At 39.2% G+C, this 26,047-nt stretch overlaps 2 protein-coding genes across 2 annotated transcripts; one reads left to right on the forward strand and one right to left on the reverse strand.

The window, feature by feature from the left end:
- Positions 1 to 681: 681 nt before the first annotated feature.
- LOC136239469 (exopolyphosphatase PRUNE1-like) lies at positions 682 to 7,013 on the reverse strand. Its single transcript, XM_066030203.1, has 10 exons — positions 6,866 to 7,013; positions 6,699 to 6,797; positions 5,708 to 6,642; positions 5,299 to 5,513; positions 4,940 to 5,164; positions 2,237 to 2,333; positions 2,000 to 2,131; positions 1,860 to 1,946; positions 1,106 to 1,204; positions 682 to 933 (listed from the first exon to the last, which is right to left on the reverse strand). The coding sequence occupies exons 1-10, from the start codon at positions 6,920 to 6,922 to the stop codon at positions 780 to 782; spliced, it is 2,100 nt and encodes a 699-aa protein (XP_065886275.1). The 5' UTR covers positions 6,923 to 7,013; the 3' UTR covers positions 682 to 779.
- LOC136239467 (dipeptidyl peptidase 9-like) lies at positions 6,988 to 21,386 on the forward strand. The gene is made up of 22 exons (XM_066030202.1): positions 6,988 to 7,179; positions 14,118 to 14,218; positions 15,044 to 15,242; positions 15,696 to 15,890; positions 17,242 to 17,284; positions 18,166 to 18,206; positions 18,260 to 18,403; positions 18,449 to 18,546; positions 18,601 to 18,748; positions 18,797 to 18,994; positions 19,047 to 19,117; positions 19,169 to 19,259; positions 19,308 to 19,434; positions 19,570 to 19,623; positions 19,675 to 19,772; positions 19,818 to 19,955; positions 20,360 to 20,462; positions 20,515 to 20,564; positions 20,613 to 20,705; positions 20,771 to 20,820; positions 20,869 to 20,980; positions 21,239 to 21,386. Exons 1-22 carry the CDS (start codon positions 7,084 to 7,086, stop codon positions 21,329 to 21,331), a joined length of 2,343 nt encoding a protein of 780 aa, XP_065886274.1. The 5' UTR covers positions 6,988 to 7,083; the 3' UTR covers positions 21,332 to 21,386.
- The last annotated feature ends 4,661 nt before the right edge of the window (positions 21,387 to 26,047 follow it).

Here is a 26,047-nt window from a genome sequence, read left to right on the forward strand (position 1 = left end):
TCAAGTCATCAGCACGAATGGGCGCAACGATTATACGTTTGTTCCTTCGTTCACAGGTGAATCGATCCCCGGTTAGTTTATGTCTTTAGGCCTCGTAGTTTTCTCAAACATTATTTATTTATGACGTAATTTTAACCGCTCGTATTATTCTTAGTACTTGGTTGTATAAGTAATTGTAGTGGTGTACTTCTCTGAAAGTGTTTTTGTCATTTTAGCTTTGCAACATTTGAGAACAAAAGGTTGTGCAAGTTGAAACAAATGTACCACACTACTTGACAAAGAGATTGTCTTAATTCCTTAAAATTGTATTGGCAGAGGTCAAAAGGTACTTCAGAAACTGTCATTCATGGAGAGGATAAAAGTGTCCTTTGGTTATAGAATATCAATTGACCCACTCTCCAAGTTACTTCTATATGGTCCTGCAGTTGATGAGTGAAATACTGTACAGCCAGAAATTTTGAGCTCAAGTAACAATTATTTTTTTTTGCAAATTTTGTAATGATGGCTTCATGAAAATATAATCGTGAAATGTTCGAGGTTAGACATTGTAAAGACATTTGCTAGACTTCGTGAATTAAAAAGAAATGTGAAAATTATATTGTACAGTTTTCACAAAACTATTGACCCTTTACAGCAGTCAAACTGTAATTTTGTACAAACGCATAATATGTGCAGACCCTGTTTTTTTTAAAATATCATGAAATGCTTTTATTAAAACACGAACACCAAAAAGTGCACAATTGTAATAAGGTTGATTCTACAAACGGTTCAATGGTCAACTAATCTGATGATTTGTCATCCGTCAATACTGTTGTGGTTTCGTCATGAACTTTGTCACTATCACCCCCAGGGGGTAGTGCATCACCCGGCTTGTCATCTGTTGGCTTGTTAACAGCATACCTCTGTTGTCGTGACATCAACACCTTGTCGTAACTATGGAAACAAGACATCACCATGACGTAAATCACACCAAGTGTTGTTCCAGCACTACAAAAATTTTAGTCTATGTAGTGACAATTTAGGGAACTCTGCTATCCCAAAATATAATTGCCTAGCAATTACATCGTACACATAACAGGAGGACACTAATGATCACACAACTCACTCAATGACAGGTTGAGGAATGAGGTTGTCATCCATCTTGAGGTGTTGATCCAAATCACCAATCATCGGCAACATGTGAACCTTACGATAAAACTTGGAACTGTGGGAAGAAAACGAGGAGCATTCAAACTATTTTTATACTGGAACTCATCAGCTACAGGTAGGTATATAAACATGCGAGCAGCCACTTGGTGCTGTCCCTCCTCCATATACCGGACTTCCACAATGGTAGGCCATGTCTAAAACAGCCACCAGTATTTGAAAGTAACCAGCACTCATATTAATTTTATTAAATGCAGAGCCCGAAATTATGGTCAGACAAATGCCTTTACCATTTCTGGCTAATGTCTGAACACTTTTGGAAAGTTTTTGCACAGTACTATTGAGTATGTCCACCATGTCAGATCACTTTCAAAACATAATTTCAGGCCCTGTAAATGTACTGAGTGCAATAAATAGTTTAAAGATTAACATACAGTAAACATGAACAACTGGCATATGGTACGCAAGGCAGCAAGCACACATAATGTAAATGGTTCTAGTGTTTCGAAAGTTATGATTGCAGTTTGGAAATGTGCCTTTCAATATTACCTGATTTAATGGACTATTTACTTTGCTATTTCTGGGAAAATGTAGTGTAAGGTATAATATATGTACAACTGTATATTCATAAGGTATAACATGACAGGATTGGAGACAATGTAACATCAATACACACTATTGACTACACCAAGTTGACCATTAGCTACACCAACCTTATGAAGGGTCTTGCCAAAACAAACATGGTCTTGATCCAAACTGATGGATGTACCACAAGCAGTTGGATGAGGTTCTTGCGTAGCCTAGCAACAACAGTGCAGTAAGTATATTTAGGTGGATTAGTTGGCAAGGTTACCTGCGGTCCACCATCTGGTAGAACCTGCGCATCATACCAAATCCTGGCAAGCTGCGACGAGGAGCAGCAGAGTGGAAATAGATAATGATGTAATTGTCAACCACAAGTCGGTTTAGTGTGTAGATGACATAGCTATGGAATTAAAGAGCACCCTATTATAAGAGCCTCAAAATTGTTGTTGTAAGAAACATGCTAAGGTGTACTTCATGACCTCAATAATAAAACAACTACACTTACTAGAACACTTGAGATAAAATGGAGGCGTGGTTGGGGAGGCTCCGAGGTGGCAGGTAACAAGCTGAGATGATGACAATAGCAGTTGTACCCTTATACCCTGGGGGTAACAGAAACAAATACATATCAGAAAACCAATACAGTTTATAAGTCTATAGTACAGTCTTTGTCAAGTGTTACTATACTTCCTTGGTACAATTTTAGTACTTTACTATTTAAAGTATTCCATATAATGTGCACTTATTTTAGTCCACTATTATACCTTTCAACTGACATGACCCCAAGTTGGGTACCCCAGGATACGTTTACGCTGTATCATATTTCCAACTTGTTTCACCAGCTTGACCCAATTCACATTGCATTGACTGCAATTTAACCCAAACTCTGCCAAGCTGCCGTAACTAGGCTAGAACGTAGTGGTATTAGAGGAAGCAGTGAAGCAGAGCAAAATTCCACAAAACTTAGGGCTGTAGATGCGTAACTTGAATACATTAATAAATTTGGCTTTGGCCATCAAGGCTCAATACTCCCACAACATGTTGAGTTACATATAACATGTTTAGAGCTGCAACTACTGTATCATAATCACGATTTGATAGTAACTTTATATCACGATAACGATAGTATCACAATAGTTACTAGCAGTTATTAGACACTCAACTTCATGTATACAAACACTTGAATACTCCAAATATGTACACACCACACATCTGCTTTTCACACTCCACTAAAAATTGTTATGTATCAGTATTACAGTTATCTTTGTTGTCCATGCTCCAGCTACTGGTCTTTTACAGTTTTCTGAACTTTAACATTATCATCTTTTGCCAAGCACAGATAGCACGATAGTATACTATCAAGATCATGATTGTTACTAGCTATCACGATAATCGATTAACCGCCACTATTACTCAGTGTTTACACTATGCTGTACTTAGAACTCATGAATGCAGACAAGGAAGCTTGACGCGATCAATGAGTGAATGAGAGACAGTGGCTAGTCAGTGCAGGATATAGCTACAGTAAATTGAAAGACACTTGTCAGTTACAATTCCTTTCGCTTGGTGATATCCAGGGTATTTGATAAGACAATATGGCGCTCCATTGGCCCAGTGTGAATGCAAAATGACCCACACAGCTCATGGCTTCTGCTCCAATTTTCTCAGCACTAGTTCAGCTTTGTGACTAATACACATCAAACATAAGCTAATTGGCCCAGTGGTATACTACTGGTGGAGCAGTAGATGTCTGGGTTTGGCTCAGAGTCAATAACCCTGGTGATATCATGTGAAAAATAGCCAATCAGATATTTCAAAAGAATTCAAAAAAGTCTGGCTGCCTATCAATGGTTGGTTTTCATGCAAGTTCAGAATTTTTGTATGATTGACAACCAACATGCCAATCCAGAGGAGGGTGGACATGATATAAGCGCTACTGAAAACTATTACCGTTAATTGAATATTTCTATTACCAAGACTAAAATGAAGCGATTAAAACTGTTTAGCAACAGCCACACTAATTTATCTTGTACTTCTTGTGACAAATGGAAGAAAATGAGTACAAAGGTGTCTTATTACCTGCTTGATTCTCCATGAGGACACGCTAGCGGCGTCCGCTTTCCTTTCTTTAATTCCATGGGAACGAGTATAGGAGGCTTATTGTATATCATAATATCTTCTTTGACGATTTTTGGGCTCGAGTACAAGCTTATAAGGTGTCTCTAGAGTGCAACGCATCGATTCCACCAGCAAACTTACTGTACACGTGATCCTCTATAAATTCAAGAGCGATTTACGTGCCGGGAATAGCGGGGAAGAGTGGGACAGACCGGCTAAATATACTAAATGTCAAGCACACTTTCAAATGGTGTTTATTTAAACTTCGCTGAAGGTTTAGTTATACTTTTAATACAAACGTATGCGCTCACGTGCGCATGTCCACCCTCCTCTGATGCAAATCATTGTACAGTGTAGAAATGTTTTTAATCATGTATTCTAAATGTGGTCAACAAGTGTACTTATAGTATTCAGATAATGAAAACATAACAGATACATGGTTGAATCAATTGTTTACCTGCATGTTTATATAATGCTTTGTGTAGAGCTTTTCATTGATCAATTCTACTAAATACTTATTGTGAGTGCTTTGGGACACATATGACATGTTGATGCGTTTGAATACCGAGGTTCTATCAATGCTGACCCTATCTTGCCAACCAGTGACGTCATAAAGAAGAAGAGGAGAGATAACGGTCTGGCCACATGATGATAAGTCGCATTTGCGGGCAAACAATTACCATAGTTTTTTTTGCTATTTTTGCTGGAAAATGCTATGTAGCCGTACGTAGCAACAGTATTAGTCTTGTTCAGGGTTTTGAGGTAAAATTTATGTTCTGCCATGCCAACATACAGCTAGCCAATGGATTCAAATCCACTGAATTTTGGTGGAAATTCACAACTTCGTCAATGCTAATTCACCAGACCCTATCTTGCCGACCAATGATGTCACAAAGAAAACGAGGAGGTGAGATAGCAGTCCAGCCACATGACACTAGGGTCCAATAGTGTTGTATGACAACTTTATAAAAAATAAATTGCCATGTAAATTTAGGTTAAATCACACTATGAACTTTGATTAATGCTTCCTAGGATCACATGACCCACAATGAGGTCACATGATCCCTACACAGATCACATGACTACTCACCCATGTGCTGGATCACCTTCCTATAAGGCTCTACTGCTTCCATGTCAATCTTGACTGACTCTTCTCCGACTGTGACCACACGAAAACGACGTGTGTCTTTCTGTTCCTCCTCAGCTGAGTACTCCTTAATCTTTAGGTCAGGGGAATCTCCCTCATCTGGCTCCATCACCTTTTCACGTAGTTGGTCATTAGCCTCACTGGATACTGCATAGTCCACTGCTCCACCTGAGGATAACAACAGATAATGTTGAACCAAGAGTGTTGAACCATTAGTAACATCAAAAAGTACTTGGTTCAGCTGCTATGTAATATTACATGAGTACAACTACCAGTTACACACATGCACACACAACACATACCACCATCTTTCCCTTTGGGTCCAGTAATAATTTTCACAACAGGTTCCAGTGGTGCCCGAGGTTGGGCCTCCAATACAGCTGGTGATTGGTCATCATCTTCTTGCTGCTTGGACTGCTCAATGTGGACAAAGCTATCCTCTACCTTCTCGTCAGAGCTGGGGGCTTTCACATTGACATAGACTGAAGTAGATGGGTCAATCGCCACAGTCTCACCTCTGTGAAGAAAATGCCAATGTGTAAGCACTTAAAAATATTTATGACGCATCAACTGGTGTAATAATACAAATGATGTCACTAAACTGAAAAAATTATTAATTAAACTGAAAAATTATTCTACAAACCACAACCACGTGCACATGTCAATGTACACCAGTTTGTTCAACACACCACAGCACTGTATAGTACTTACCCAACAAACTCCATTACTGAAGGAAGAATAGCCTTCCTTGATGCTTGTGCATTACCCTGCTCCATAACAACACAGTCACCATATGTTGTCTCGTTCTCAGCTCTAATGTTCTTGTTGCTCTTCAAGAAGGAGGCAACAGACTCCATTAATGTGGTCTTCCCGGGCAGACGGAATAGGCCGATGCTGCGACCACGTAGTTCAGCCTCTTCAATATCAACCCCAAGAAGTAGCATCAAGTCAAGCTGCTCTCTGGTACAAAACTCAGTAGCCTCTTTCACAAATTCCTTGTCTGTGACGATCTCTTCTAGTCGGCCAATGATAGAACAAAACCCTACAGTAACTCCAGCTCTCTGGGCAATCTTGAAGTCTTTCTCAATAAGGTCTCTAACTGACAAAGTTGAGTTATCACACCTTGCTCCCAAAACAGACCGGTACAACTCATCACTGCTAATTGTGATCATGGAGGTCAGCCTGTGTGCCACATCTCTGTCTTTGTCAGTAGCCCTGTTAGCAGTTGGGCTGAGGTTAAACGTGTCTACAAGTATAGCAGCCAATAGGAGCTCAGCAATGACCTCATTGATAATGTCTTCAGCTAACAACAGTTCAGCTACGAGAGTGGCACAAGATCCAACTGGCTCTATCAGTCGCTCACAATCAGCATGGTAGCTAATGCCAACATCTTTATGATGATCGACAATTTTCTTGACATGAGGTGCAAGCTGGCTGAGGTCAGATGTTAGTGTATTAGTATCCACTAGAGCTAAAGTGAGTTTACCAGCATTGGCTATTGAGCCCAGCTCTACCTTATCAATAAACAATAGTTTACTGGTGTCCAATTGGAATTGCTCAAACAACATCACGGCATCACCTCGAAGTTTCAAGTTCTCCTGTGTACACTGTAGCACAGGAGCTGCAATAACGTTATCCCCGCCATGCTATGGAATAGGAGTCATACACACGCGTAGCTACATGCTGACGCAACTGCTCTTACCTTCTGTTGAAGGAGGTAGCCGTATACGATAGAGCAGACAATGGAATCCAAGTCGCACGCCTCATTCCCGACCACCACAGTCACAGACTCGTACGCGTCCTATTGTCAGCAAACATACATGGCTACGTAACCAGCTGCTGGATTTATACAAGTCGCACCACACTAACCAAGTTGCTGAACGCATCAAAGGATGTGTCCAAGTATTGTTGTAAAGAGACGCTCATCTTGTGATCATCACAGGAAGTGGAGGAGAAACTCAGCTGCACGAAACACTAACAATCTCGCTAATAATAAACTTACTGTGCGTTAAATAGAAGCACAGGAAGTGCAAAGGTCGTGAGGGTCCGGGACTGCAAATACATGTTAGAAGACAGCTCATTACGTAATGGATCAACCTAAGAATGATTCAAGCAAGGACTGGGTGTGGGCGATACAACACTGTGGTAGCATTCGCTCGTGTCACCAAGCCATTCATCGAGCGGTGAGCACTAATAAGAATGTAGATATTATGATTTTGCATTTCATGAAGTACAGTGATGCCCATTAGTTGCACGTATATATATATATAAAGTTTGATTTACTGTCCTACTTGTTGGGACACATCTTGCAGTAATGCAGCTATCTACATGTCATGTAGGCTTGTAGCTGAAAGTTGCTTTTGTGTGTTAAGCTAGACAACTATGATAGTTGATATACATAAATAAGTATGCCACTATCTTGCTAAATTCGTGCAGTCAGTAATGTATGTACATACTAAAGTGCTTTGCGAAATGATGAGTATGATTTTGAATATGACAAACCGTGAAATCATGTATGCTATCAGAGATTCAGCCTATAACTTGGAATAGGAGGTGTCTCCACAGAAAAATGGTGCATTTATCATTTTCAAATAGGCAAAGAAAGAGCTACATCACTGGGGTTTCACTGGTTTCCGGAGACCAATCTACTAAAAAACTTAGGACTGTAAGCTGGTTTACTCTATAATAGAACCATCAGCAGAGAAAATCAAGTGCACAAATAAGATGTTGTATAATGATGCACAGTGGCCAAACTTCATACATAAATTTCTTGTCTTTCTCGTGAAATCATCTCTTTCATTATAGTAAGGTTAACTTTCTGCAAGACTTATAGTATGTTCACGTTGAGCTGAACCCTCAAAAACATTTAATAACTCATGGATGCAATTACACACGATCTTGAAATTTGGCTCATTTGTAGTACTGCTTGACCCACTAAAAATATTTCAAAATCTTTTTGTTCAAATGTTTGACATACAATCACAGTTTTCACAATACATTTCCTATGGGGAAGCCATATAAGTACAGTGTCCATTACAGCCCTTTCCCGAACTTGTAGTGGAGCCAAACCAAACATGTCTGTTGTTGACACCTTTGCTGTTACCAATAATCATCTGGTTGGCTGAAATGTTAACTCTGTTGAGAAAAAATTCACTTTTAATTTTTAGCTGTTTTTCAGGAATCAGCTCAACGTGAACATACTATAGAATAGTAGGTTTTAACTATGAAATGATATCTTGGATGGAAATTGGTCATTATAGTATGCAAATACGCACCAAGCATAGTGCGAAATACAAGTACACATTTATAGAGAAATTATGATTAGACTACTTACTGTTCAAAATCTCATGATTGTGCAAGTAGTGTAGTTTCTACAAAGATCAGCTGTGCAGACCTTGGCATGATAAGTGACATATTCAAACAGTGGACACCATTAATTATTTGCTATGCAGTGGTGTGATAATTTCATATTGGTTGTCCAAATCATCACATTATGAAAATGAACTTGTGTCAGACTACAGTTAGCTGTGCTACCAAGTTTCATTGGCTATACTTTTAAGTATGGAGTTTTTACACATTTTGATTTTCTTGGCCAACCAACCTGAAAATAGGTAGCACGTATCTCAACAGATCTAGAAGTAAAGAGGCTCAGGTGAGTGCACTTTGACCATTAATTCCAATGTCAGCTTATGCATTTCACATGTACACACAGCTCTATGCACATACGAAAGGACTTCATTGTACTTCAAAGTACTTATAAGTACTTATAAGTACTTCAAGTAACACAAGTAACATTGCATATACAATGTATGACTTAAGTATAAGTACAAGTACTTTAATAATGTACTTAACTACGAGTACCAATGTTCTTCATCCCAAGCCTGATACGTGCCGTGATCACTTGAACTTGTTAAAATTTCCAATGACTTTCCACTACAATGCTATGAATTTCAAATTCGGAAAGCCCATGAAAGTCCACACAAATGGACTACACCAAAACTGCCCTGTTGTGAACAAGACAAAAGAGTTACAAAGTAGGGCTGGGATGAATATTGAAATTTACTTTCGAATATTCGCTAGTAAAATGTTCGAACATTCGAAGCTTCGGTGTTAGCTTTCAAGTTACAGGTTTTCTTGTATTTATGCACATCCTTCTTGGGCTTTACCTTTCTAAACTTATTTAACAAGTTTGTAAGCATTTGGAAAGTGCATAGCAGCAGTAATGAATGACGCGATTGATCGATTGCAAATGGGCGTGTCCACTACACTGCAATCGTGCACAGGTGAACACCAAGAAATGGCTAAAAGTACATTTTCCATGTATTATCTATCACTTTATAAGGTGTTTTAAGGCTGCAACTATGGTAGCAAGCTGAACTGCAATGGTTTAAAAGTGGGCGTGGCACACGAAGATCAATTGCGAAGAGACAAACATTGATCACGCAAGAGGGATAAGCAGCTGCAATAAAGTAACGACATTTCTTTGTAATTCTTTCGTAGACTATGATTGCATTACGAAGCTTCAAAGGATACTTTTATAACTTTACTTAACCTTCGAAGCTTCGTCCCAGCCCTATTACAAAGCTATAAAAATTCTCAGGACTGTACATTGCTATTGGACATCCTGTTTGACCACTTGTTATTTATGAAATGATCATCCACTGCAGTATGGTTATGTAATAATTGTCTACCTACTGGTTGATCTTATTGTAATGAGGACATGGATACTTCTAGTCTCTTAGATATATCCACTAAAACACCTAATCTCCATGGACATTCTCCCAAGATGTCATTAGACATTGGGAATAGTAACTAAAGAACAAGGTAGTCACCATCCTGACAAGTTCTAATGTTGCTTATGTTTGAATCAAATGTCTGTATCTGATTCGATGATCTAATCTGGTGTATGGGTCAGGAATACAAACAATGCTAACTTTCAGCTTCTTTACGTTGGCTTATAGTTTGAACTATATCAAATCAGAGTGATTCCAAGTTAATGTAAAATGTGAACCATATTGAACTGAACCGCTCTGAAATGGAACTGCTAGGGATGTGGGTCTGGTTCATTCTATTTTGCTCTACCTACCCAGAATAAATAGTTGCGACGCTGCTGTTTAATTTGACTTTAATAAATGGAGTAAAGATAGGAAAACTACAGTGTACAGGTGACTTTAATGATGAAGTGAAGCAACAACGAAGCAGGTGGGGGGAGGACATGATGTCAGAACACGTACGATTTTTGCATAATGTAATTGAATTCCAATGATAATTACGTGATGAAAACTGACAATACTAGCTACCTGTGTCATTGTAGATGCCAAAGACGATTGTAGCACAGAGGAGAGTGGACACAATATAAGCGCTGCTGAAAACTATTACCGTTAATTGAATATTTCTAATACCAAGACTAAAATGGAGTGATTAAAACTGTGTAGCAACAGCCACACTAATTTATCTTGTGCTTCTTGTGACAAATGAAAGAAAATGAGTACGAAGTTGTCTTGTTTCCTGCTTGATTCTCCATAAGGACACGCTAGCGGCATCCGCTTTCCTTTCTTTACTTCCATGGGAGCGAGTATAGGAGGCTCATAATACCTTCTTCGATGATTTTTGGACTCGAATACAAGCTTGTAAGGTGTCTCTAGAGTGCAACGCATCGATTCCACCAACAAACTTACTGCACACGTGATCCTCTACAAATTCAAGAGCGATTTATGTGCCGGAAATAGCAGGGAAGAGTGGGGCAGACCGGCGAAATATACTAAACGTCCAGCACACTTTCAAATGGTACTTATTTAAACTTCGCTGAAGGCTTAGTTATACTTCTAATACAAACTTATGCGCTCACGTGTGCATGTCCACTCTCCTCTGATTGTAGAAAATACAACAATAACACAGGTACCTGAAAATAAGATCATAATTAATTTATTCTAAATAGTGCTCCTTTGCAAAATTCATCGTAAAATTGCTGGAGCTCAGTGAAGCTCAACACATTAACAGTTTCTGCACTAGTGAATTACCATTTCTGACAATAAATCCAGCTCTAAATTACACAGTTTACTAGAATTATACCCAATTCTAAAAATGTACAGTACACACTCATCATGCAATTATTGTGACATCATGTCCTACCTCCTCTGACAGTGAAGTATTTAGGTGGCCATACGGAAGGGCAGCCTCAAGACTAACACATAAGGCTCAAGAACAACAGGTACATGTGTGAGTGAATAGTAAACGAACTCCACGGAATTAAGAGGTTGTCATCGACACTTAAGACTTTATCATTCCTACTAATCTGATGATAATAGAGAGCAGAAATCCTTTAACTCTATCAACAATTTGTACTTCGATGAAAATTATGATTGTGGCTTGAAGTTTTTTTGCTGACCGGCCTTTATAGTATTATTACTGTTCAATAATCGATCTGGATCACACTGAAGCGATCTCATGCAGAGTGATCTGTAGTATAAACATGCTGTTTGTTAGCCTAATTAACTGAACAGTAGAAGTGATTGTTCTATTAGAGAGTATTTTGTCATGAGTAAATGAACATATGTAAATGAAGGGACTTCATTTGTCTACACATTTGAACATCTTAAACTAGTTCACAGATAATATATATATTGAGATACAAAAATGGAGGCCCTACTGTTAACATGAAGACATGCTAGCTATTCCATTAAAAAATGAGTGAAAACATGTTCATTTCATACAGTAATACATTGATGATTTGTGGGACTCAAATGAACACAAACACACTATTTCCTCTATTGTAGGTGTTTGCTGTGTTGTGGCCTTTATAAGTCATTCAATTGTTTTTGTAGCTCCTACTTCCTCCAGTACATTCTTGATCCTAACGTGACTCAGCTTCCACCATCATAACCAAACATTAGATCTATAATTATTTCTTTATGTGGATCTTGTAATGTTAAAAAGCTCACAGATGAACTTACCCCTTCCTCTTGAATGTTGAAATTAATAGATGACGCAAAGCTGGCAATAGTAGCATGCAGTCCAATTCATTGATCCACCACCTTGTAGGCATACTTTAGTGATTGTTTCTTCCTGCTTAACCCATCAATGCTGGTGTATTGTGACTGCCTTAAGGCACTGCTCGTCCTACAAAGCCCTGGCCAGTATAAAAACCACAATCACTTTTGCAAATTCCGTAATACATATTGTATTTGACCGGTTAATAGTAGGGCTGCACCGATTCTAGTATCGGTACCAGGCCGATACTGCTGTTTTCATGAAGTATCGGAATCGGCCATTATATTGTTGCAGATACCGATTCTTATCACGTGTGAGAATAAAATAACGTTCATTTGTTCTTGATTATTTTACTAGCACAGTGGATGCCTAAAAGCATCAAGTGTAACACTATAGCTACCAGCAAAATTACTGATCTATGCTGAAACCTATGTGTGAAAATGCTTTACTGAGAAAAAGATCGATATACTACTCTAATAGAACAGTCAATAACTCTAATAGAGCAATCAGGTAGAATTGACTGTTTCAGTATTAGAATAAATTATTTTGTGTTTTGTAAGCACCATATGATATTATCTACATTTCTCCAGAAGAATACTGGAATATCCACTGGTTTGCATTTCAGTGACTTCCTTCTTTGTGAATCTTGATTGGCTACTTCATTATAGTGTACAAGAATACCAACCATGAAATGCACTATATAATAAATGTGTGCACTATGAAGTAGCTACTTTAAGGTACTTGGTATCGGTACTTGTACTTGCAGATACTTCCCAGCTGAGTACTTGGTATTTGAAGTACCGGTAAAAAGTGGAATCGGTGCAGCCCTAGTTAATAGCCACAGCTTGTATAATAGTCGCCCCGGATAGTAGCCTCTCCACAGTTTGCAGGTTACATACATATATTTGCTGACTTGACATCATGTAGTGCTCAATTAAGTCAGTAATTTTATCACTGCCTCAACTAATTCAACACTTTCACAGGCTTTCCATCTGAGTGTGGTTGGTACGCAATAGATAACGGAGATTTACTATTATCTTGATAAGTAAAATCGTTATGGCCACTTCAACTAAATCTTTTGTTTCTCTGTCGAAATTCAGCCAAATAAAGGTCGGTAGGTTGGTAAAATAAAACTAAAAATAGGCTATTTTGCTAGCTGAAGAGTGATATTGCAAGTCAAACGGTGGCTAAGCTACATTACGGTTGCTGTATCACTTGTGGGTAGGCAGCTATACATTGAGATATTTAGTGTTACTTACTTTTTGAGAGCTTAAAGATAAATTTGCAACTCCTTTGTGGCATTATCACTTATCACTCTTTGCAAGGTGACCATGTGATTAACATAATTATTTTATGCTGAAAAATATAGGGTCGGTCGGGCCCGAAAAACAAAAGATTTAGTTGAAGTGGCCTATCTTAATTACGATAGGTCATTAAGGTATCTTGATAATCTTTTTATCAAATTATCTCCCAGCTCTAACACCAAACCATATGTGAATGCGGTTAATGCTTGTTATATATTCCTTATGTGAACTTTGTTTTGTGTCGGTATAATTGTATCAGATGAAGGCGTACTGGTACTGTCAGGGTTGTTTCAATTGTGGTTACAACTCAGGCAATACCACAAGTGTTTGTATGAAGCTGTGTACAGAAACCAGCCATTAAATGAATAGTTGTCACATGTTGCCGGAGAGATAAATGATTGGATATTATCAACCACGTTTACACAATGTGACATCATAATTGACAAAATGGCCGTGATAGTGTGTAGACTTCTATGTGCAGTAATCAACATGAGCTTTGTTTGCGGGTTTCACAACATGGAACCATTGGATAGTGAAGGTAAGAGGTTAGTAAGCATGTTGTGGCAATGTGGCGAAGCCAGACTTAACTACTGATATGCATGCAAAATAGTGTGTGTTAGTGTTGTATATGCCTCACCTTCATCCTTGCTGTTGTCATATCAAAATGCTGTATGTATCTCTTCCAACACCTCTCTGTACAAAGTCCCCACACTATCACCACCAATTTTATATTGAGACGTAATTGTGGATAAGGTTTATACTCTTGTATTCTTAACAATTGTTGTACTTAATAGTGTTTATAATTTCTGTTATTATTCATTGACCAGGTACCTCACTCCTTCATGTTCAGAGAGAAAGAGGAAGACATCTTGTTCCTAGCAGTAACTGGAGAGTCAGGACAAGCAGCTTTGTTCAGCATGTCCACCAGGTAGTGTTCTCCAAATGATATCTGTACAAAAGTGTTCCATATAGTTTAGTGTATATCAGAATGTTATTTATCAGAGCCTCATGTACCCTTGTTTATTCGAGATTGAAAATGACTATTCAATTAATGGAGTGTGTGTTATATTAGAGTATTTTAATTATAAACTAGTGCTGAGCAATATGACAATATTTTAGTCAAACCGCAGTATCTGTTTTTGATACTGTCCAATTTTTAACTACCGCAAATACCGTGAAATCGAAAACACAAGTCTTTTAGTAGCTAAAATAACACATCCTGTGTGAAGAAGTCTACTTATAGCACATATGAATGGATATGTACTACAGTAAATATATTGCTATTGGTTTTCAACACAATTCTGTCATTAACTGAAAATTTGGTTATTGCTGTGTCTAAATCTAGTACTGTAGGTCTAAAATAACATCATACTAAGGTATGCCAATAATTTAGTCATACCGCAATATCATGTTGACTACACTGTACTGTCTAAGAAATATCAAAAACCGCTCAGCACTACATGAGACAGCCACATTGCCTTATACAGTAGACCCTCACTAACAGAACCCCAATGGAACTTGGTAAAAGTTTTTTGACAAATAATTTGGATAATTGAAGCTCATTCAGATATGCCTGTATAATATGACGTCACACATGACTGTCTACTGTCATCTTTTCAGTCATAGATATATCAGGCAGGTTATCCTCGGTTGTCTATATTACAATGATATCCAGACCAATCGGGATATTAAAATACATCAGCTTTGTAAATGTGACACATTCTGTGGTATTATATCTTCTCCCTTGTTGTAGTGGTGACACAATGGGGAAGTGTTCAGGGCTGGTTAATCCTCAGGCACAACCACAAGCCTTATCTCAGGCAGCCATCTTGTTGAGGGAGAGAATGCGTAAGGCCGGGGCGGGTATTACTGGTTATGATCAACTGAAGGAGACTGGTGAATTGTTAGTACATCTCGGCAGTTCTTCACTATTGTGTAGCAGCAGTGGAAAGGTGAACAGTAAGAGTGTCTACATCCATTGAAATATTTTCAAAGTCAAAAGAATTTTTGATCTTTTGACCTGCTCAAAATGCAGCGCACAGTCATAGCTATAAAACGTATATTGCCTACAGTGTTGTGGAAGTTGAGGAGATTTATCAATGTCTGAAATAAATTCTGTGTGTCTTAGCAAGGCTTGCATATACTTATTCTAAAGTGTACACAAAAACATAAACAGTGCTATGTACATGATTACTAGAACTTAAAAGGTCCAACATAGTTAACATCCAAGCATGTACAATATGAAATGTTTAGTATAGCATGTGAGCCCATACTTATGGAGGGAAATCCCATGTTAGCAAGGGAATAACTGAGTAACCCTAACAAGTAACAACGTAACTCTGATGTAGTCTTGTTAGAGCTAAGAAGTGTGTCACCAGTAGAAACCTGTGTTATACCTTTTACAGGTTATAAAGGAACTGGAGTTTGAAGGAGCAGTTGATATCAAGTCATCTCCTCATTCATGTCACATGTTAGCTTGTGTGCTAGAGAAGGACTTGTGGTTGATGAACACTGATAATGGGGAGAAGACCAGGCTGACTTTCTCTCATACTCCAGAAACTGATTTGTTATCAGCTGGTCAACCATCCTTCATTAGCCAAGTAAGTGTGTGCGTTATATTGAAAGGTTTACACAGTAGCGTAGTTACTATTGTGGCAACCAAAGCAGCTACATTTCAACAAAGCGGTCATACAGTCTAATAGAGCAGTCACCTACTGTTAACTGGTCAGGTTTGTCTCGCCTTAGAAATTTCTGGCCACACCCTTGATTAGTAATGGTATGTAAAGGAAAATATTTAAAACTGTCAAGGGTATACTTATGATCTCAGTTGAGAGCTGATGGGCTGCCAATGTAAGTGTGTTTGCTACCTACCAGTGCCATACATCCATGTTAGTAACATATATGGAGGTGCATAATAATATGGAAGTTTAGCTTGTTATTTCAAGTGATGTATATGTACAAATATTGTGCTTGACATGAATGACATTGTTGCACAAGAAGTTGAAGTGGTAGTATGGCTCAATATCCATTTGGTTCCACAAGGGTACTTTGAGATAATAAGTCACTCTAGATAGAGTTCCTTGGATACATATACATGAAATTGACAAGGAGAAAACATCCTGACTGCCTGGCAGACTCCTGTAAGCATTCAAGCGTTAATTGGATGGCTGCAGGTTCGAGGCTGCCTAGGTCCTGTCATGGATTTTTTCTCCTTTCTCCACCTTTTCAAACACACTTTCTGTAACAACTTTAAACAGGCTGTAGGACCAGGTGTTCTACAGACCTTAACTTGCCTTAATAAATTTAAAAAAAAAAAAAAATACCAGGATGAACATAGTCTGGCGCAGCCGACCCTTTTACGCCGCTCGCTTTTTGATTAATTGGGCGGCGCTCGCTGTAAAAGGGTCTGGTCACAACCGCATACCAAACTTGTGCAGCTGGAATTAATTAACGTCTGAATCACACGGGTTTTGTCATGGTAACGCTTTAGAATTATTGCTTTGAATCTCGCTTCGAGTTTGACAGCACTGTCAGAGGCGCACTTCATGTAGCCAAGCTTCTGTATACAATTGATAACAGCGTACTCCGTCCTCTTCCAAGTAAGACCATGCATAGTTACCGTAGATACGATACCCTCCGGGCAATAGTATCCATGGTTCCACTTTTTACGCGCTGAATGTTCAGTTTAATTACAAATGCTGCGATTTGATTGGTGCTGCCACTATAGTGGCAGCATACACAAGTTTAGCATGCGGTTGTGACCAGACCCTTTTACAGCGAGCTCCGCCCAACTAATCAAAAAGCGAGCGACGTAAAAGGGTCGGCAGCGCCAGACTAGGATGAACACTGGCAAAACTTTTACATCAAAACCTAACAATTGTCATATCTTGCAGATTTGATACAGTGTTCACTAGGATATGTTATAATGTCATTATCTGTTAACTATTTTAGGAGGAGTTTGACAGATACACTGGCTACTGGTGGCAACCAGCAGGTAATAGTTGATAACAGAGTAGAGAGCGTCCTACTCATATACTGTATGTGTGGCCGAGCATGTGAATCCAGGACATGTGGTCACTCCTACTTTTATCACATTTCGGTGGCTGGTAACTTTTTATACCGTTCAGCTATTACGATGCAATTTTCAGTGATTTTTAAACATTTAATTGGCTTTGTAGTGAATATTCTAGTCTGACAGTGAGATATTAGGTGGAATGTGGTTTGTGTCCACTTAGCTGGGTGTCTGTTACTTGTAGTACCTCATGATGGAACATACAATACTTCAGAATTTTTTCATCAGTATCAGTGTATAACTGATGATGTCATCGATAGATGAGTAAGAGCTAGTCATGTACCTGGTATTGATAATCACGACAAACTGGAGAGCCTATAGTTAGAACATGCTGGGATTTCCCTTGGACAAAATGAATGCACATAACATGTACAGTATATGTATTACTGTTACTGCTTAGCCATCTTTTGGTTTGTTTTTGTGGTCTCCTTTGAGATTATCAGATAACATCCAATCTCAGTGATTTTGCCTGGTCTGCATGACAAGGAATAGTTGGTGGTTGAGGGTGCTCACAACAAAGCTGATTTGTAAGGTACCCCCTTGTAACCACTTAGCCTTACTGTATGACTGGGATAATTGAGAGCTGAACCTGGGGTCTTACACTGTTTGACAACCAATAGTTGAGGGTTGAGGCACGGTCATGAGACAATAAGTATAGGAATGTCTTGTTTTGCTTCTATTCACATGTCACAAACTACAAGGCCATGTCAAGAATTATAACTTTGTGCTACTCTGGGTATGGCTCTTCTCCATACATATTTATTTATTAGCTGGTTGGCAGTTGCACTAACTGTTATTGACAGGTTATCAACATGATGGAGTATTAAGGATATTATTTGAGGAGGTCAGTCTGTGTGTGTGTATTACAGGGCTGCAGCCATAAGACTCGTACTACAGGTTGACGAGACTGGTGTTATGGAGCTACACACCCTCAACCCTAGTACTCAAACACTTGAGAGCTACCGGTATCCTCTGGTGGACACTAAGAATGCAACATCAGTTCTGAAATTGCTGGAGATCACTGTTGATGATACTAACAAGGTGGGTGTGGCTATAAGTAGAAGTGGCTGGATATCACAACTGCAGATTAGCACAAAGATCAAGTCATTATCGTACTCCTTCACTCACTTGTGGAGTGATTATGAATATTTGGTCCGGTGTGGTTGGTTACCTGATGGAAAGAGGTGAGTTAATAGCAGCAGCCACGCCCCTTTATGAGTCACTCCCACTTTGAATAGTGCATGGGTACAGTTGTTAGATCGTAGTCAACAACATCTTAAACTTGTGATGATCCCATTGGCTGCTTTTGTTGGTGAAGGGGATCCTCCTACTTCAAAATCACAATGTTGTGTTCTGCTGGAAGAAACGTCTTCTCATTGGATAAATGTGAGTGCCCTACCCCTCTTATAGCAGCCAATCAGAATCATCGAACAGGTGACAGATGTACTTCAGTTTCTTCCGATAAAAGATAATCAGATTAACTTTTTGTGGTTGTCAGAATGTTCTGGTTTCCGCCATCTTGAGCTGGTTACTGTGACAACTGGTTCCCATGGAGATGACGATGTTATGAGGTATTGTGATGTACGTCGTAAGGTGTTGACTAGTGGTGAGTGGGTGATACAGGCAGATCAGGTGAGCACATGTATTTATTTAGTATTTACTGGTAATTGTAGTGTATTTACAGATTTGGGTGGATGAGGGTAAACACTTGGTGTACTTTATGGCCAACGTAAAGAGTTGTCTGGAGAACCATCTGTAAGTGTGTTTGTCCTACAGTAGTACATTTGATTGTGGGTTTGTTTTTAGTCACGTAGTGAGCTGGGATGAAGGAGGTGTGGTGACTGATCCCACCCGACTGACATCACCTGACTTCTCACATGATGTCACTATGGACAAGGTTGCCATATTGACTGTTGATCACATGCTGATCACATGATCATCACAGTCATGTAGCATGTTTGTCACTACCTATTCTTCACTGCAAGCCACTCCAGTGTCTGGATTTTTTAAGATCAGCCATAAAGATGTCACTGTTTGCTCTGAGCATGTTTGTAACTTTGGACCTCCTTCAAGTATGCTATATGACATGTTTACATTTGTAGTGAGTGTGCGTGTGTGTGTGTGTGCATGCGTGTGTGTGTGTGTGTGTTTCTGTCTGTGTGCTATCTTGTGTTATTTCACTTACAAAGTGTTAATGTGTTGCACAGGATTGCCACCAAATTTTACTCCTCCAACGATATTCAGTTTTCGACTGGAGTCAGGTGTGTTTTAGGTGTTCACATTATATTAGAGTTAATCTTGATGATTGCTAGGGGAGACACTGTATGGTAACATTATGAAGCCAACAACACTCCAACCAGGAGAGAAATACCCCACAATTCTCAATGTCTATGGTGGACCTCACATTCAGGTATAGTTTACACCCATATGTAAGCCACACATGACAATTATTCAGTGTGTAGTGAACAAGTTCAGTTATCAACTTATGAAGGCGCACTCATGGACTACTGCTGGATATGTGGTAGTCAATATTGATAATAGAGGATCCTACAATAGAGGAATTGGCTTTGAGGCACATTTACAAAACAAAATGGTAATGTGTCTGTGTGCGGGTGTGTGTGTGTGTGTGTGTCTGTCTGTCTGTCTGTCTGTGTGTCTGTGTCTGTGTGTGCGCGTGTGTGTGCGTGCGCAGGTGTGTGTGTGTGTGTGTGTGTGTGTGTGTGTGTGTGTGTGTGTGTGTGTGTGTGTGTGTGCAGGTGTGTGTGTGTGTGAGGGTGCGTGTGTGTGTGATGTAATAGGTCTCATAACCTTTAAGTAAGTCTATCTCCAATTCAATTTGCATGCATACCTAAAGTATGTAAATATGCTGTATGGTGTGCAATTTCCCAAGTTTATTGAGCTGGTATGACCTTGAAATGTTATTGTTCAGTAGTGAGTGTATCTGTGTGTTGGTTTATAGTGTTGTCTCTCAATGTGACATGTGCTGGTCCCTTATAGGGTCACATTGAGGTGGAGGATCAGGTGACAGGACTACTACATGTAGCCCAACAGGAGCAGTGTATTGACCTGTCCAGAGTAGCAATTCATGGCTGGTCCTATGGTACTAGCCCCACCCCCTTACTGCTGCAGCTGTTACTATTGTCATCTTGTAGGTGGTTACATGTCCATCATGTGTCTAGCACAGAGAGCAGACATCTTCAAGGTGAGAAGTGTGTCTGGATAGTGAAGGCGGTAGTGTGTGTTGTTTTAGGTGGCCATTGCTGGAGCACCAGTGACAATGTGGGAGGATTATGACACTGGTTACACTGAGAGGTACCTCAGTCGTCCCACCACTAATCCTGTTGTAAGTAGCTACTCTATAATACTAGTATTGGGACATGTGGACACTTGAGGTATTGTTTCCATTAGGGCTACAGGGAGAGCTCAGTGTTGGCACATGCTCAGAAACTACCTGCAGAGTAAGGAGCCCCACCCCTACTGTAATAGCCACTCCCACTCTCTTACAGACCAAATCGACTACTACTAATCCATGGGATGAATGATGAAAACGTGTTCTTCAAACACACATCTCAGTTGGTGGATTGTCTGGTTGGCATGACCAAACCGTATCAGTTACAGGTGAACAAGGGATGGGGGGAGGGTTCAAGGGCTCAGCAATGAAGCATATATGCCATTGATATAAGTCTGTAAACAGAAATTTTCCTAAATGTTCATAATTTCTGTTTAGGTATAAACAGAGATTGAAAATTAGTGACAAGACTGTTTGCTGCTTTTTTTGACAGCAGTGTGACTACTATAAACCTTAGCTCTCATAGCTATTTTTCGTTGCAGACCCCTCAACAGTGTCATGTAATGGTGTTTATATTTGTGTTACAGGTTTACTGTGGTGAACGACATGGCCTGAGGTCTTACTACAGCACCAGACACTATGAAGCCACTATAATGACCTTCTTAAAACAACACCTTTAATGGCAGAAAGGATGCACAATTTATTTTTATTAATTGCAATTTAATATTAAAGTGATATTCTTAACAAATACGTAATATAGGTGCTGCAGATACACAGTCCACCCATCATTTCCACAATGGCGGAATCACTATCACTGCAGCTCTCTTCGTAATCCCAACATCGTCCGCTTCATTGGAGTTTACTATCTGGAAAGAGATTCGCTTATTATTTATTATTATCAAATTTACCACAATGGAAGGCATACACAAAAGGCAAAGCCTGTACAAGGTGTCAGCCACAAAAAAGAACACTACAACTACAAAAATATACAACAAACAAATAATTACAAAACTGCACAACAATACAAAAACTCAATTAACACACACATAATGGTATAATGAATGCCGGAAGGATTTTGGATTTGGATCATTGAGGATGGTTAATGGTACAGAATTCCACAGAAAGACAGTGTTAACTAAGAACGAATAACGACGAGAGTTGATGGTTGATTGGTGGATTTATTGACAAGTGATGACTTCTAGTAGATGAAATTGAATTAAATTTACAGTGACAATTAAACTTGATGGATGTACGTTGGTGATAAATATTATGGAGGAAAGAAATAGAAAGGTACTGACGTCTTGATTCAAGGGTAAGGAGATTAAGCTGAGAGCAGCAATCACTTGAAGATACAGTCCATGAATTGGTCCGTGGACGCCACAAATCCAACCTGCTGCCCTATTTTGCAAAGATTCAAGCAATTTAATATCTCCCTTGGTATGTGGAGACCACACAACAGCAGCATACTCCAGAGTCGGGCATACAACTGCTTTGTACGCCGCACACTTGGCCACACAGCTGCATCCAAACATTGAGCGCCGTAAACAGTTTAAGGACTTGGTGGCCTTTTTAATCGCATACCTGCAGTGCTTGGACCAACTCAATTTACCATCAACTAGCACACCAAGGTATTTGACAGGATTATTCCACAAAATTGATTGATCGTTAATATAATAAGTGAAATTAACAGGTTTCCGTTTGTTTGTGATGGCCAGTGCTTCACATTTCACAATATTTAATTTCAGTTGCCAACAATTCGTCCAGTTGGAAATTGTTGGGTAAGCTATCATCCATCAACATCGCTTCTTCCAGCGATGTTGATGGATGATAGCTTAACCAACTACGTGAAGCAGCCGAACATCGGGATGAAGAGGAAAGCCTCCATTCTGTATGACGTATCCCTCAGTCTCAGCTATCTTCATGGTTACAACCCTCCCATTATCCACCGTGACCTCTCCCCCAATAACATCCTGATGTCACGTGACTCTGTCGCGAAAATAAGTGATCTGGGTGTAGCTAAAGTGGTTCAAACTGACAGCAAAGCTACAAAGAATATGCTTACCAAGGCTCCAGGTACGGTGGACTTCATGCCACCAGAAGCACTCAAAGATAATCCGATATATGGGACCTGTTTGGATATATTCTCCTATGGTGGTATAGTTCTTCATGTGGTTAACCAGGAGTGGCCCACACCAACAAGCTCAACTGAGTATGACCCCAAGAAGCGAAGGGTAGTTGGTTTTGATGAGGTACAACGTTGGCAGAAGTACCTTGATAAGATGACAGGTGGGGCTGAAGTGTTGAAGCCACTGGTGAAAGCTTGTTTATATAATGACCCAACCAAACGTCCAGTAATAGCAGCAGTATTCAAGATGCTACAACCACTAAAGGTGTGTATAGCATCACTTCACATGTCCAGTGTAAATATGTGTATCTTGTTGATGCATTTGTGTGTAGTTAGACATGTATTAATTTTTTTCTGCAAGATTTTGTCAAGACTCCAACTCCTGTGGGATACTTATATATATACGCATTAGTGTGCCGTTGGCCTCGTATAATATTATAGCATTGATCACACATTCCCAGATTCAATGTTTACTCACCCTCATGATCAGTTCTGCTGCACTTTTTGTTGTCTTTACCAAGCTTCCACTACATTGCTCTAGTCTATGCAGTGCAGTGGTGGATCTAGGATTTTTAAAAGGGGGTTTCTGAAAGTTGATACAGCTGAATAAGACATCTGATTACATTTCTCCGGAAAATTTTGAGATTTTAGAAGCTCTGAGATCGGATTCAGGCTATTTTTAGTTACCAATTACAATAAATCCAATGCTTTAAACTGTAAATACTATAGCTAAATATAGGGCAAATATGGTGACTACAAGCTGTAGCTTTGATTGCTCTATTAGAGTAGTTACATGACTGCTCTATTAGAGTATCTCGATTTTTTTAATGCAGTGGGAGATGAAAGTGAAGTGTTGCTGAGGGTTTAATAGCTATAAATGGTGTTAGTTAAGTGCAACTGCATGCATGCTACTGAAATGCAGTGGTATATAGTTGTTTGCTATGACAAATTGTCAGTACAACAATGCTTATATATTTCTACTGCCACTGAACTAAATTTAAAAGGGGGTTTCTGTCGAAAGTCCAGAAACCCATCTAGATCCGTCACTGCAGTGTGTTAACCAGGGAACAAATACTCAACTATTCTTTGTCTTACATAATGTATACAGTCTAGCAGGATTTCAGATTCATTAACCCAGGTGCTTCAGGGCCAGTATTCCTGTACCATGCAGAATTTGCACTGGTTATACCACCTTTGTAGTGCATTGTTCTCTGGATGGGCATACTATGGATTTACACAAATTGTTGAAAATTTTAAGACACCAAATGCCATAATAATCAGGTAACTAATGGTCTTGACCATAAATTATGCATGACAAGTTTCTATGAACTAGTGAACACATACAGTTTAGTTGTTAACACTGCCAACTATGCTACAATGAGCTAATTAGACAAGGATTTTACAATTACAAAATCACTTCAACTGAAATGTAACACATCACATTCAGTTGTCATGGTAACATAGTACAATATGGTAATACGTCATGGTAACTTGTTTTTCAAGTCTGACACTTTAGATTGCAGTTGTTTACTGTTAAAAGCTAGACACAATAATATATGATTAGTATAAGAATAACACAAATTCCATACAAAAACAAAATAGCCAATCAGAAACACACAACATGCCGGGTGACTACTAATTACATCATACACAGCTATGTTGCCAATGTATTGAACACTAAGTTGACTTATTTACATCTAAATCACTTGTTTTAGTTGTTTACTGAACTTATTATGGGATACAATATAACATTAGTACTGAGGGCATATATACCACTATCGATTAATCCAGTATTCATTTCTTCTTATAGGAGTCACCTCCTTTGATGCTGGCACTACAAAGTGGTTGTTATGAGCTCACATGGGAGAGGTGTGCAGACCTGCCCTCTTCCATGTACTACATATCAGCAGTCCTACATGACAAGAAGGTATACATCATGGCTGGTATTGCTCCAGATGATGATACATATTTTCATGTCTACTGCTACAACATCACCACTGACCACTGGGAACAGTTACCTCCCCCTGGTCACCACATGGGCATACTACAAATAATTGATGGGAAATTAGCTGTAATTGGTGGACATGATATATCTAACATGAGTACTATGAGGGCCACTAACAAAGTATCTACATTCATTAATAATCGTTGGACTGACCACTTCCCCAACTTGTTAAGAGCCAGGAGTAGACCAGGAGTAGTGAGTCACTCAGAGTATATCATTGTAGCAGGTGGATACAGAGACGAGGACACCGACCATAATGATATTGAGATACTAAACACTACACAACCATCTCAGTGGATAATGACTAGCATTCTTCTACCAGAGCCAATGTGGAATATTTTCCCCACCATCAGTGACAACAAGATTGTTATTGTGGGGTGCGGTATATCAACAGGCAGGACCAATACAGTATACCAACTACCAGTGGATATCATCACATCATCCACCACATCACAAGCTACCAGTAACCAGCCAGTTCAATGGACGGAGTTACCCAGTGCCCCTCACTATAACACTATAACAATACCAAACTCTCACCCACCAGTAATCATGGGTGGTAATTATCTTGATCTCCAGGGTGTTCCTACCTCTGATGTTGCCATGTTGGATGAATCTACTAACAAGTGGAATACAGTACCATCATTGTCCAGCCCCAGGGTTTGTGCTGCTGTAGTCCACATTGATTCTGACACCATCCTTGTCCTTGGAGGTTTTACTGGTGGAAGAAATGTTGCAGGAGCTCTGGCACACTCCATCACTACAGTGGAGAAGGGAAGAGCTACCCTCACACAAAGAACAGCTGCTATTCCTACAGAAGACACTCAGTGTAGTATCCAGTAAGACTATAACTAATAACTGTTTACATTGTTGTATGTTGTTATAGTATTATTAATTATTATTATCTTAAAATATCCGATTGGGACAAATGACTATTACATGTTATAGTGTATAGTAGCTGGTTTTATTAAAATATTAATTTTAGACATGTGTTATGGTGGTATGCCATAGTACTGTGTAATAAAACAGCCTGTTGCAGCCAGTGCATCTATATATGAAGCAATCCATGCAATGTTGCCATCTGCAAGTTAGGAGGTGTGACTGCCAGGTAGCACCTGCTGCATCAGTGACTCCGTGACAACTCAACCAACTCACTACACAATTCTGTTATGATTGACGTTAATAATTATTACAACATGTCACAAGACTTTATAGATTAACAGCAATGATTTCCCCTTAATCATAACCATTGCCCATCTCCTAACCCAA

The sequence above is a fragment of the Dysidea avara genome, chromosome 11 (genome assembly GCF_963678975.1).
Source record: "Dysidea avara chromosome 11, odDysAvar1.4, whole genome shotgun sequence".
Lineage (NCBI taxonomy): Eukaryota > Metazoa > Porifera > Demospongiae > Dictyoceratida > Dysideidae > Dysidea > Dysidea avara.

Coding starts and splice junctions, on each gene's coding strand:
- LOC136239467 (XM_066030202.1), top strand. CDS start 7,084: ATGGATCAACCTAAGAATGATTCAAGCAAGGACTGGGTGTGGGCGATA. Junction 19,624..19,674: donor CAGTTTTCGACTGGAGTCAG/GTGTGTTTTAGG, acceptor GATGATTGCTAG/GGGAGACACTGTATGGTAAC. Junction 20,565..20,612: donor AGAGAGCAGACATCTTCAAG/GTGAGAAGTGTG, acceptor GTGTTGTTTTAG/GTGGCCATTGCTGGAGCACC.
- LOC136239469 (XM_066030203.1), bottom strand. CDS start 6,922: ATGAGCGTCTCTTTACAACAATACTTGGACACATCCTTTGATGCGTTC. Junction 5,165..5,298: donor ACCCAAAGGGAAAGATGGTG/GTATGTGTTGTG, acceptor TGTTATCCTCAG/GTGGAGCAGTGGACTATGCA. Junction 1,205..1,859: donor TTGGCAAGACCCTTCATAAG/GTTGGTGTAGCT, acceptor TTCTTCCCACAG/TTCCAAGTTTTATCGTAAGG.